General features: G+C 47.6%; 1 protein-coding gene across 1 annotated transcript; it reads left to right on the forward strand.

Annotated features, from left to right (window-relative positions):
* Positions 1–2,119: 2,119 nt before the first annotated feature.
* On the forward strand, positions 2,120–12,888 carry ATOX1 (antioxidant 1 copper chaperone). Its single transcript, XM_017670625.3, has 4 exons — positions 2,120–2,314; positions 7,642–7,717; positions 10,066–10,234; positions 12,749–12,888. The coding sequence occupies exons 1-3, from the start codon at positions 2,309–2,311 to the stop codon at positions 10,191–10,193; spliced, it is 210 nt and encodes a 69-aa protein (XP_017526114.1). The 5' UTR covers positions 2,120–2,308; the 3' UTR covers positions 10,194–10,234; positions 12,749–12,888.
* Positions 12,889–13,146: the final 258 nt, after the last annotated feature.

Genomic DNA, 13,146 nt, shown 5'->3' on the forward strand with positions numbered 1-13,146 from the left:
TCTGGTCTATATGGCTTTGCTATGGACTGAAATATGTTCTCCCCAAATTTATATGTTGATGCTCTAATCTTCAATGTGACTGTTTTGATATGGTCTGTGAGGAGGTGATAAAGATTAGATTATAAGAGTGGGTTTCTAATCCAATAAGGCCGGTGTCCTTACAAGTGGAGGAAGAGACCAGAGATAGTGTTCTCTACCATGTGATGACACAGCAAGCAGGTGGTTACCTGCAAGCCAGAGAAAGCTCGCACTGGAAACCAAACCAGCCAGCACCTTGATCTTGGACTTCCCAGCTTTCAGAATTGTGAGAAATAAATTTCTGTTGTTTAAACCACCCGGCCTGTGATATTGTGTTCATAGCAGCCTGAGCCAACCTAGTCAGGCTCTAGTACCCATCCCCCTTCCACTCACCATGCTGGAGGTGGGCATCCTCACCCAGGCCCAATTTGAGTCCGTGACTGGTCTGGGCCTAGACTTATTCCTTTCATTCTGTGTTCTTTGAACTTAGTTAGGCCAGGGGTAGATCCACTGTCCTCTTCCCTAAACTGAAGTAGGCAGCTTATTGTCACTCCTGTATCAGTTCCAATCAGGAGACAGAAGCATCAATATAATTTGAACAAGGAGAGTTTAAAGGCTATGATGGGACTATAGCAATTAGGGATTGGCTACTAAGAAGTAAAGAGAATGCTGAAGAGTATAGGAATAGCAGCTACAAGGAGAAGCCACTGTCCACAGGGCCAAGACAATAAGGCAGAGAATCCAAGGAGGACTCCCTCCACACCCCCAGAGTCTGAGATTCAGGCCTTGTGGCCGCTAAATGGCAGAGAAGTGTCTATGGTGCTGTGCTGGTGGGACTTGGTAGAAATCTACTCTCTAGGATAGAAAATCACTCCTAAGGATTCTGGAAAAGCTATTAACAGAGAGTCATCTCTCTGGGGACTCTGCTATGAAAGCTCATAAGGGGGGGTTATGCTAGGAGAAGCTGCTCGCTGCCGGTCCCTGCATACAGTAGGAGCCTGGTTCTGGGGAAGCTCTCCTCAGAAGCTGGGTATGGGGCACCCACACCTACTGCAAGGGCCTGGCGAGCGAGCACACTGAAACTAGGGAGGAAAACCTTTTCCCTTCCAGCGTCTCTTCAGAATCTTCACTAACAAAAGCTGAACATCCTGCCAGCCAGCAAAAAGGAAAAAAAAATCGCAAGAGTCCAGATCCATTTTCATAGAGCAGACAAAAGGATGAACTAAAGGCAAAAGACAATAAATCAATAACCAGCACACTTTCTCTAAAAGGTTTCACGTATTGAGACTACAGTTTTCCTCAACCAGTGGTTCCTCAAGCCAGGAAAGGGACCAAAAGAACGCCTTAAAATTAAGGGCCGTCTCTGGAGTGAGGCATAGAAATCCGAGTTTTTGTAAAACTCTCCACGCAGCTCTGTTGATGGGAGGTGTGGTGCTGTGTGTGTCTGTATGTCCCAAGTTCGGAGTCTCGGCACGCCTGCTTCTCTGAGTGTCCTAGAGCATGTCTCCAGCTGCCTGGACCACGGCTGTGGGGCTCACATGTCTCTCTTTGTCTGCCTCTCAGTCTGAGGATCTCTGCCTCTCAAGCAATGCATGCTCACTCTTGTCTTCCAACTTTTGTACTTGTTTTCCTCTGCCTCCCTCCTTCCCAAATAGCCCATCTTCCTTCATCAGAGGACATGTAGCCCTCCCCCTTAACTCTCAGTACCACCTTCTCCCAAATCCTCCTCTCTTCAAGAACCGCCCCCTACCCCCACTCCTCTATAGAGGTCTTCTCCGCCTCAGGACCCGGCACCTTTACGCTGCCTTATCATCACCTACTGGGCCATGTCTTTTCCACTACTGCACCTTGTTGAGCAAAGTGCTGGCTCGCGGTTGGGATTCAAGAAGTACTGACTGAATGAATCAGTGACAATATCACTTTAGGGAAGGCGGGTCTGTCCTGTTCACCGCGTGGTCCTTGTATTCCCTGCCCTCGATGCAAGCCTGACACAGGGCAGGCGCTCTAGATATGGCCAACCGGCCAAGGAGGCTCACGCAGCGGCGGTCTCACTGCCTCGCTCACACGTGGCTGGCGTCCAGGGGACCTGCGCACAGCAGGAAGACGAGCGGCCAAGGCCTATCTGGTGGCTCGCGGACCAGGGAAACGGGGGGCGGGGCCTAACGGCCTGAGGGGCGGGGCCTGGCCTGCGGGGCGGTTCCTCCCGCGCGCACGCCCGGAAGCACAGCCGCGCCAGCGCTCGGAGCAGCGAGAGGCGTCGCCGCCGCCGCCCAGTTCTTTTCCTCCGGTCATGCCGGTAAGTGGCTGCGCCGTCCCCGCTCTGCCCAGACCCGCGGCCTCGGCGCCTGGGTTGCACCGCCGCTTGGACAGATGTTCCGCAAGGGATCAGACCGCGGCCGCAGTTATTTCCCCCTTTCCCACCCAGCCTTCAGCTTCCGCGACATCCCTAGAAAATCGGATCCGAGAGGGGTTTTATGTAGGAGCCAGGCTGCAGAACATTGGAGCGATTACAGCCCAATCCTTTACTGAATAGACGGGAAACAGACGCGGAGAACTGCAGAGTCACCGGCGATCTCACAGGGTTGCTTTCACCCCGCGCCTTCCACCTGGATGCCCCTGTCCGCCCAGCTGGCCCGAAAGAAGGGGTGGGGTGACTATTTGCTCAGGGACAGGGGAGGTTTTCCTGGAACTGTGGTTTTCTTTTCGCTGCCCACTCTGGCCCGATTTTCAGATCGGACTGGGTACACCGAGTGGAGACAGCGCTTTTACCTTTCCTACTGGTCACTTTCTGAGCCTGAATGCAGGAGTCTAGAGAAGTTCAGGGACTTGCCCCAAACCACCAGTTGCTCAGTGGCAGACTTTGGAGAGAAATGAGCAGGTCTTAGCCTACCTGTGCAGCTCAGTCAGTCTTGTCGCATATACACGGCTGCTCACAGTCTTATTTATAGGTAAGAAATTACAGCTTTGTGCAGATCAAGGCCGAGTTGGGAGTTGGGCCGGGAAAGGATTAATCTTATCTCCACTTCTGCTCCTGGCCCAACCACACTGGTAGTACCTGACTAAAGTAGTCATAACAGCTTGGGAGGGAGCTCTGACCAGCTGCCTCCTAGAGATCCTGGTTGGAGTCATACGGTGTTTAACAGTTTCCCCCAAGTGTTCTTAGTTTATGGTTCTGATCCAGGTGGGCTCCGGAGATGCCCTGTGTCTTTGCCCTGTGTCTTAGCAGCCTAGCTTTGGGGAGCTGACAGGTAAACCAGAGGTTTCCTTGGGCCAAGCCACAAACATCTCAGGTGTCATTTCCTGAGGTGCCAGGTGTCTTGAAATAAATCCTCAAACACGAAACAAAGGACAAAGGACCTGACAGAATCAGCCCTCCCGTTTGAGCAAATCTGCCTGTGACTGTGTTAGAGGACAACATTAATCACCCTGGGACTGGCATAGTGGAGGCCACGAGGTTTTTGCTGGGGGTGGCAGTGAGGGAAAGGATCACTCTATTCTATGTTCACTTCGAGGGATTTTGACAAACAAAAGACCCTCCAGAACAGATGAGAAGAATGAAGAGGGCACTTGGCACCCTATTGTGAGATTTCTAGCCAAGTGAAGGAGGGTATCGGTCAAAGCTATAAGGGGAAGCATGTGTCACCTTAGAGGCTTCTCAGACAAACACTTGGAATCTCTGAAACCTCTTTGAAAGATGCATGCCTCTCCTTGCCAACTGGGTGGCCTTGAGCAAGTTGCTTTACCTCTCTGGGCCTTGATTTCCTCATCTGTAAAATGGGAATAAAACTATGACATCATAGGACAATTGTTAGTATTAACTGGAGAAAATGCCAATGAACTGTAGTACAACCACTGACTTAGCTAGTCCCCAGGAAATGGTAGCGTTTGTGTAGAACTAGCGTTAAGTAGGGTAGCACTATTGGCAGGCAGGTGTTAGCCTCATTTTAACAAGGACCACAGTGGGTAAGCATTTAGGCTTTGGAGACCATCCAATCTAGGTGCTGCTATTTCACAAGCTGTCACCCTGAGTGAGGGACCTAACCTCTGCAGAAGGGATAATAATAATGCCTACCTCCTGGGACTGTTGTGATGACTAAACAAGATAGTGCATGTGCAATGTTTAGAACAATGCCTGGCATATAGTAGGCTTCCTGATACTAGTATTAGTAACCTCTCAGTCATCAGGGTGTTTGAAGACTGTCCTGGATATCTGAGAAAGATTTCCTTCTCTGGTGAGGGGCTGGATGATATGATCCCACCTCATTCCCACCCTTCCATTTCTGAGATTCTGTTAAAGAATCACACAGGCTCCTGGACTTTTTCATGTACTTTAAAAGACCTGCTTTATAGGTGACAGAGCAGAGGTGCAGAGGGGCCAGGGTTGGGGTGGCAAAGACAAGCCTTCAGTGATGGGGCTTGTTTGGGGACTCTGTGAAGAATGGATTACTCTGTCCATTAAGTAGATTCCCCACCACCTCCAAATCCAGTTTTGCAACTCAGAGGAGGAGGAGAGTACTGGACTGTAATGTTTGCCCCCAGAAGCTGCCTCCTGGCACCTGACCCCTGTGCTGTGGAGGATGACAGGAGCCCCACTGTCCATAGTCAGCAGCAGAGTGCTTCACATAGTCGTTGACTGTAGGTCCTTGGGCAGCGAAAACTTGTGACTCTGTTCAAGGTGCTCCCACTCTCAGGGCTTCTGCCAAGGGTCAGGGTTGGGGAGTGGGCTTGGCATGGCAGGTAGCTCTGCTGTTTGCTGGTCCAGACCCAGAAAGACATCCCTGGAGCCAGGGAGCCTGGGTTCACATCCCAGCCTCAGCACACACTTGCCACATGTCAGGCTGTGTGCAGCTTGGTTAATCCCTGGGAAGTTCTGTTTCCTCCTGAGTGAAACAGGGTGACTAGCTCCCTTTCTAAGCTGGGTGAATTTTTACTTATAAACAGCACTTGGCACATAGTGGGTGTCCAATAGGTTTAGGTCTTTTATTGGTCTTGAAAACCCTTTAAAACTTTGGGTGGGTAGACAGGTGCAAACCACTGATAAACCTTAATTATCTGGTGGTTATTCTAGAGCAGGAGTCAGCAAACTTTTTCTTAAAGGGCCAGATAATAAATACCAGGCTTCAGGAACCCTATACTCAACCTCACCATTCTAATGTGACAGTAAACATGAGCTTAGCTGTGCTCCAGTAAAACTTTATAAAACCAGGTCACAGGAAGGCTGTAGTTTGCCAGTTTGTGTTCTAGAGCAGCACCTCACAATCTGTAATGTGGGCAAGAATAAACTGCTGGTCTTGTTAAAATGAGGGTTCTGATTCAGGAGGCCTGGGTGGGACCTAAGATACTGCCTTTATGGCAAGTTCCCGAGGGACGCCAGCGCTTTAAAGGCCAGATTTTGGAATACTCACTACAAATCCTTATTTCCAGAATTTGTTGTGGTTGTTGTTGAAAAGACACTAGCTGAAGGAAAATTAGAGGTGTTTAACTAGAAAAGAAAAACTAACCATTTTCTTTAAGGCAGGTTTTGCAAATGTGGCCTCAATAAAATAGTGGTCTCCTGGTCACGTCACGGTGGTTAAATAATTCAGCACTGTAAAACCAAGCTCTTAACTCTTGGTCTCAGTTTCCCTTGTATGACATGATGACAGTCCAGACTCAAAGATGTTTTGAGACCTGGGAAGAGCTTGAAAATCCGCTGAGAACAGTCGTTTTCAGATGTGTGGTCTTGCCTCTCCTGTTGGATTAAAAATGGAGAGTCCCAGGGCCCACCCCAGAGTCACAGAGCCCACCGAGGCAGCTGACTGCACCGCTGCATGGTCAGAAAGTCCCCTTGTCTTACGGGCACTGACGTTGAGAAGACAAAGTTCACTAATACCCCTTTGGAGGAGATAAGGGGACTTGGGCCTCTAGGGTCAGGGATTCCTGCCTGACGTCTTCCAGCAAGATACATTGCTATGCCCAGAATTCCAATTGAGGTAATAGATTTGAAATATTTTGACATGTTCCATGAAAAGTATAGCCATTGATTTTTGAAGGGAAAGAAAAGAGGGAAGTGGAACAATCTAGTAATAATAATAATCTAATAGGTAACTTCTTACCCAGTGGAACCTACCACTAGGCTCCAATCTCCTTTTTCAATGTACTAGCTGAATCTTTGATTCCTGAGTAACTACCCCAAACTTAGTGGTTTAACAACATTTATTAACTCATAGTTTCTGAGAGTGAGGAATCTGGAAGCAGCTTAGCTGGGTGTTTTTGGCTGGGCTTCTCTCATGAAGTTGCAGTGAAGATGTTGCCAAGGCTGTAGTCCTCCAGGGGGGCTCCTCACATGGCTGTTGGCTGGATTCAGTTCGTGACTATATGCACCTCTCACAGGGTTGCTTGAGGCTCCTTAAGATGTGGTAGCTGGCTTCCTCCAGAATGGATGATTCCAGAGAGAGCAATGCAGAAGCCACATGTCTTTTCTGACCTAGCCTCAGAAGTCACATTACATCACTTCAGCCATATTCTGCTGGACACACAGACCAACCCTGAAACACTGTGGAATGGGGCTACTCAAGGGCATACATTCCAGAAAGTGGAGATCATTGGGGCCATCTTGCATGCTGGTTGCCATGCTTGAAATCCTATGCTCATGCATTCACCAACCTGGAGAGAGACTCTCATCCCCATTTTGCAGATGTAGAAACTAAGGCACAGAGGAGTTAAGTAGCTTACTCATGGTCATTCAGCTAGTAAGTGCCAGAGCTGGGATCTGAAGCTGGGTCTCACTTCAGAGATTTTCAAAGAAAGGAACTGTTGGTGTAAGTAGTCTTTGTTTGAAAGCAAAGGAAGGACTCAGAGGTCTTCAGCCAGCTGTGTCAATCATCTGTTCACTCAGCAAAATATATTAAGCACCTCCTCTGTGCCAGACATTTTTCCAAGTAGTGGGGATGCAGCAGTTAACTGAACAAAGCCCCTGTCTTCTGGGAGCTAGCCTTTAGGTCCCTGGTTTGTAAGATATTCTGGAGACTCCAGGGAGCCCAGGCAAATCCTCTGCTTTCTCCAACTTGGGCGCTGCCTCTGACTGGCACTTGGATGATAGCAGCAGTCTTTGTATATCAGAATCACCAGGGAAGATTACTAGCTGTAATAGACGCCCCAGCCCAGACTTGCTGATCAGAACCTGTAGTTTTTGCAAGTTCCCAGGTGATTCTAATGCAGAAGGTGATCTTCTGATGTATAAATAAGATGAGCATTGCTCAGAGTACAGGGGGCCCACCGACGTCAGAGTGATCAGTGGTTCCAAGACAGCCTCATAGCTCAATAGTTAGGATTTAAAGGTGAAACTAGAAACTAACATTTTAAACTAGCTTGCCACGTGACTCTACTCATTGTGTGCCAGACACTGCTAAAGGATTTACAAGGATTATCTCATTTCATACAACAACCCGTGAGATATAGAAATCATTAGTCACTCCACTTTACAGGTTAAGAGAGTGGGGCCTGGAAACAGGCTGCAGTGAGTCTGCGCTGTCTGTCTGCCCTCTGTTTTGGCACCGGCATAGGCCAGCATGCTGGTGAGTCTGGTGAGAATTTTGGGTTGCTCTGCAGGATTTGGCTCACAGTCCCCTTTGTTTGTTTCAGAAGCACGAGTTCTCCGTGGACATGACCTGTGAAGGCTGCTCTAATGCAGTCAGTCGGGTCCTCAACAAGCTGGGAGGTGAGTGAGTGGCCCTCGGTTGAGGGTGGAGTAGGGGAGACCCATTCATTGTGTCATGTTCAAATGCATGCAGACATGGAGCAGGAGAAACTGAGTTTAAGCTGATAATAACAGTAAAAATAAAAGGTATTGAATATACCAAGCACTCTGCTTAGTGGCATCTGTGGATCTATCATTTAATCCTCACCATAATCATTTAGGTAGCTTCTTTGACTATCTCCACTATAAGCAGGTGGAAACAGAAGTTCAGAGAGGTTAAGTAACTCAACTGGGACCACACAGCAAGTAAGTGACAGAGCTGGGATTTGAAGTCTAGCTCCCTAGAGCCCTGGCAGTACCAGTTTAAAGTGCTGATCTTCTGGGTGATAATTTGTTATATGACACATTTGCATGTCATTTTCTATTAAGATTTAAAAAACTACATTAAAAAAAATAAAGAAATTAGTCATGTGCAAAACTTCTAAAGCACCTTTTTGGAATATATTTAGAAACCTTATCCAGCCCCCTCAATTATCAGCTGGGGAAACAGGCACAGAGGTTGGCTGGCATCTGGCCCTGGAGCTCCATGAATTAATGACTGAGATGTGATAAGAGTTCTAGTAGTGCTGGGGCAGTCAGTCCTCTAAGATTTTCATTTTTAAAACCCTAGATAATACCAACACCCAGTTTTCAGAAGTCTTCCATGTGGATGTGATTTCCTTAGCGCTTAAAGCATTCCTCTGAGCCATGGTTTCCATCTGTGGGGTGGGGATGTTGGCACTGATGCCCAGGCGGGGAAGCAGCTTGCTCAGAGCCCCACAAGGAGTTAGTGGCTGGTTTCTAGTCCTATAAACCATAGTTTTGATTTGAAGGAATCGGAAACAGTGGAAAGAACGTAGCTGCTGTCCCGTGGTGTGGCTGCCTTCTCCCTCAGGCCTGAGTTTCCCGTCGCTGTTGTATGGGAGTCAGTCCATATCAGCTTTCTCTATGGGACTTTAGGAATGACACTGGGCTTGGAAGCCCCTTCTGTCCCAAGTGGCACGTGGTGGATGAAGTGAGGGTGACCTGGGCTGGGCCCCAGGAATCACTCTTAAAACTGCAGGACCCTGGGCTGCAAGGAACACAGTTTGAAATCTACTGGGTTAGATGATCCAAGCTTCTGCCAGCTCTGTGATACCACAAAAATATTTATTCCAAAGATGAGGAAGACATCTGAACCAAAAGACAAAAATTCAGAACACAGCGAGGACGTACTTTAGTTTTTTCTCCCCAGGTATCCAACGGACACAAATTCAGACATGACTAAACCCTGTGCCATGTGCTTTCTAAGGTCCTTTGATCCTTGGGGTTCTGCCTTTGAACCTGGGCAGGTTTTTCCCCACCTTTCACTACTGTCCACACTTGGGTAGCCTCTTGAGATGGGGCAGAAGGATTTTCTGAGTTGGTTGAGGACTTAGGTGAGGGATGGTGAGCATGAGGAATCACAGACTAATGGCATACTTGAATTGGCACAGTCCTTGAGGAACACTTTTGCAATACCTATTAACATTTGAAATCTGCCATTCTGTTGCCCCACAATTTCCTTTCTTTGAATTCGCCATATAGAAATACTTTGAAAGCTTTATGAGATGTGTTCAGGTATGTTTGCTGTAAGTCTGAGTGTGTTGTGATAATAGTGAGATGTTGGTAGCAGCCTCAGTGTCCTTCAGCAGGGGGACCGAGTGGGTGTATGCAACATCTACACTGTGGAATAGAGTGTAGCTGCTAAAAGGAAGAATGATGTCTGTGTGTGCTAAGATGGCAAGATGTCCTGGACATTGGGAAGTGAAATATAGCAAGACCTGTTTATAGAGCATCATGCCATTTTGGGGAGTTACTTTTAATTTGTCTACCTGGGAAAAAGACTGGATTAGATGCCATACAGTTCACAGTGATTCCTAGAGGTAGGAGGTAGTATAGTGCCCTCCACTTTCTAATTTTTCTAATTTTATTCAGAAATGTTAGGCCTTTTTTTTTTTAATAGTGTGTATTACTACTTTTGAAATAAAAAAAAAATAAGTTAAAAGAAGCCCTAGTCTAGAGTAGCGATCAGCAAACTACAGCCATTGGCCAAATCCAGCCCAGAGCCTAGTTTTGTAAAGCTGAGAGTGGTTTTTAATTTTTGAAGGGTTGCAAAAGCAAACACGTAGAGAAGATATGCAGCTGAGTTCATGCAGCACACAATGCCTAAAACGTCTATTCTCTGGCTGATCTCTGGTCTGAGGGAAAGTGGAAGGTGGTTATGAATAAGAATTTCAGAGCCTGAACTCTTTCTCTCTGACTGGGAGGGTCTCTGCCTCCATCCCCCACACCGTTTCCTCTTCCTGCAGGAGTTGAGTTTGACATTGACCTGCCTAATAAGAAGGTTTGCATCAACTCTGAGCACAGCGTGGACACTCTGCTGGAGATTCTGGGGAAAACAGGAAAGGCTGTTTCCTACATTGGCCCCAAGCAGTGAGGGCCTGGGCCCCTGGCCTCAGGACAGACCAAAGGGGCCAGGTAGGTGACACCCCAGCACTGAAACAAAATATTTCATTATCTAATGCAAATCACAAGTTCAGGAAATCCTTACAACCCACTGTGAATACACAGAGCGCCATGATGTCTCCCAGGGTCCCTTTTATGACTTGGGGGGTGCATTTCATGATTGGCAGGGTTTAAGTTTAGAGTGTATGACCCTGAGCAGTGTGTCTTGTGCTTTGATGAACTGATGTGTCCATCAGAGACGACACCTGTACCCTAGGCCTCCTGTTCCTGTGCACTGACCAATTAAGCTAATTCAGTTTGGCCTGCCTCCCAACTTGGACCTGCTGTCAGCTTCCTGAACATGCCCTCTGCCCAGACTGGTGCAAAACAATCACATGTCTAAGCTGGGTTTTATATAATCCAGAGAGGTAGATAAGTGGCACCATGCCAGCTGGTCACTATGAAACCAGGGCAGACCTTCCTCATTGATCCAACACCCTGCCCTCAGTGCCCAGCCACAGCCTCAGAATCCTTCACAGCACAGCTTCCTAGCTGTCACTGCCCCTGTGGTGCATTTGACTCATGAAGTACAGTGATTGCCACATCCCTGATGTGGGTCAGTGCTGTCACCGTTAATTGAGGAAAAGGAGGCCTGGAGAGGGAAAATGACTTGACAAGATGTCACACAGGTGAGTGGCAGAGGGAGGATGGGAATCAGGCCTCCTGGATCAGAGTTCTGTAATGGCTGGGGACATTGTCCCTGCGGCAGGGCCCACAGAATATCCCTAGTCAGAGGCTAGTAATGACTAGCCAGTGGCCCGTGAGCATCATCTGCGAGTACAGCCTCCTTAAAGGGGCCATTGGAATCTGAGCTTTGGCAGTGTCCTATGTTTACAGTGACATTGCGTGCAGATCCCAAGATTTCAGATGCGTCTGTTCTCCTCATCCCCTTGCTGTCCATGGATACAACCCACTTTCAGGAATGAGCCCAGGATGACTAATCAGAATTCTGCGATTCTAATTCCAGCTCTGTTCTCAATTCATACTGTGACTTTGGCCACTTTTCCTTAAGTCCCTGAGGTTTAGGCCTCTCATCTGTAAATGGGCTATAGCCTCCACTCTCCTTTCCTGCCTTGTGCAAGCTGCTGTTCCTCTGAATAGGAAGGGTTTCCCTTCAAGGGAGGGTGACACTTCCACCTCACCTCATGCTGCGGATCAGCGTTTACCACATGGTTCCTGCATCCCTGGGGTGTTCGGGTAGGGTGATCTGGGGGACTCTGGGCCCCTCTGTCTACTCCAAGTATTGCTGTCTCATATTGGACCTCCCTGTAGGATTGTGTTTCATACAAGTTCTGTGACAGGAGGGGATGGAGGGAGGGAAGCGGAAAAACTTTCTGAGCAGGAGAGCCCCAGTATAGACACCTGAGTTGGAAACTCCTGGCTTGGAATTTTACTTAACTAAAAAGTAGTATCTGCCAGTACATGTGGAGCTCAATGTGTTTTTCTCATAGTAGGTTTTTTTTTTTTTGAGGTGAAGTGCAAATAACATACAGTTAACCATTTTTAAGTGTGCCATTAAGTGGCATTTATCACCCCAGAAAAAAACCCTGTTTACCCACTTCTTCCAGCCCCTGGCCACCACTAATCTGCCTTCTGCCTCTCTGGATTTGCCTATTTTGGATATTTCATATAAAAGCAATCATATGATCTGTGACTTTTTGCATCTGGCTTCTTTCACTTTGCATAACGTTTTCAAGATGCATCCAAGCAGTATCATGTATCAGCCCTTCAGTCCTTTCTATGACTAATTCTCATAGTAGTTTTTATTTATTTATTTTAGCTTTTTTGTTATAGGAATTTTCAAACTTACGAGTAGTAAAACGAATCCCCATGTATCCATCACCCAGATCCAGCAATGATCAAATCATAGCCATCATTGTTTCATCTCTGCCCCCACCTGCAATACTATTTGGAGGCAAATTCTAGAACCATATAGTTCATCTGCACACAGGCTGGTGACTGTGCTTGGCATGGAAAGCTGTGCTCCTGCAGATTCAGATGCACGCGCTGGGTAATCACCAGTCAAGCAAACTACCCCATGTGCCGGACAGAATCTGTTTCAGTCTGTTTTAAAAGGCTCCCAGGGACCTTTTTAATGCCAGGTTTGGGAATCAGAAATAGAGTGCTTACTGGTTCTGAGGTCACCTCCGTCATCTGGACTTTGGCAGATTTGTTGGCTCAGGGTTTTGTTCATTGCCTTCCCAGTGTAAATTGAAATAGGACAGGATGACCTGTCCCAGCAGCCCAGAAGAGGGCCTTGATAATGATTGGTTTAACAAGGTGAATGGGATCCAGCCAACCCCAGTATAACGGACTTGGTGGGAGCAGTGTTCAGGGCTGGACGAGGGTTCTGGTCCTGCTCCGGCCTCTGGGTTTCCCACCTCACACGCCTATGACTGCCTCTTCAGGAACCTTTCCTGCTTTTGCAATACCTCCATTGCACAGCAGATGGCACCTTTGCTCCACCTAACGTCTCATCTCTTCCAGGATGCTGATCCTCTCCTGCCTTCAGGACAGACCTGGGGCCTGGCAGTCCTGCTCAGCCATGGGAGTTCCGGAAGAGACCCTCACTTGCCCTGCTCCTTCCTAACTTCCCAGCAATAAAGCTGAGCTGTTTTTGCTGAAAATGTTGTTTCTTGCCTGGTCTTGATGTCATTTGCTCACATTTCAGCTGTTGCTCTGAAGAAGATAGTTGCAATGCTTACCTGGGTTGGGGTTCTAAATGCTCCTCTCTAAGCCTCACTTTTTCTTTTCTATAAAGTGAAGGTGTTGGGCCAGATTGGTGATCCCTTTTCTTTAAACTCCTTTCTTAGACTCCTTATTTTGAAAGACTTTTGTCTACCAACTAACTCAATTGCATATAAGGAATATCAAATCTTATGGCA

Source organism: Manis javanica, chromosome 1 (assembly GCF_040802235.1).
Source record: "Manis javanica isolate MJ-LG chromosome 1, MJ_LKY, whole genome shotgun sequence".
In the NCBI taxonomy this organism is placed as follows: domain Eukaryota; kingdom Metazoa; phylum Chordata; class Mammalia; order Pholidota; family Manidae; genus Manis; species Manis javanica.

Bases quoted from the DNA above. Each gene is read 5' to 3' on its own strand.
- ATOX1 (XM_017670625.3), top strand. The intron at 7,718-10,065 runs GTGAGTGAGTGG...CTCTTCCTGCAG, and splicing joins GGTCCTCAACAAGCTGGGAG to GAGTTGAGTTTGACATTGAC.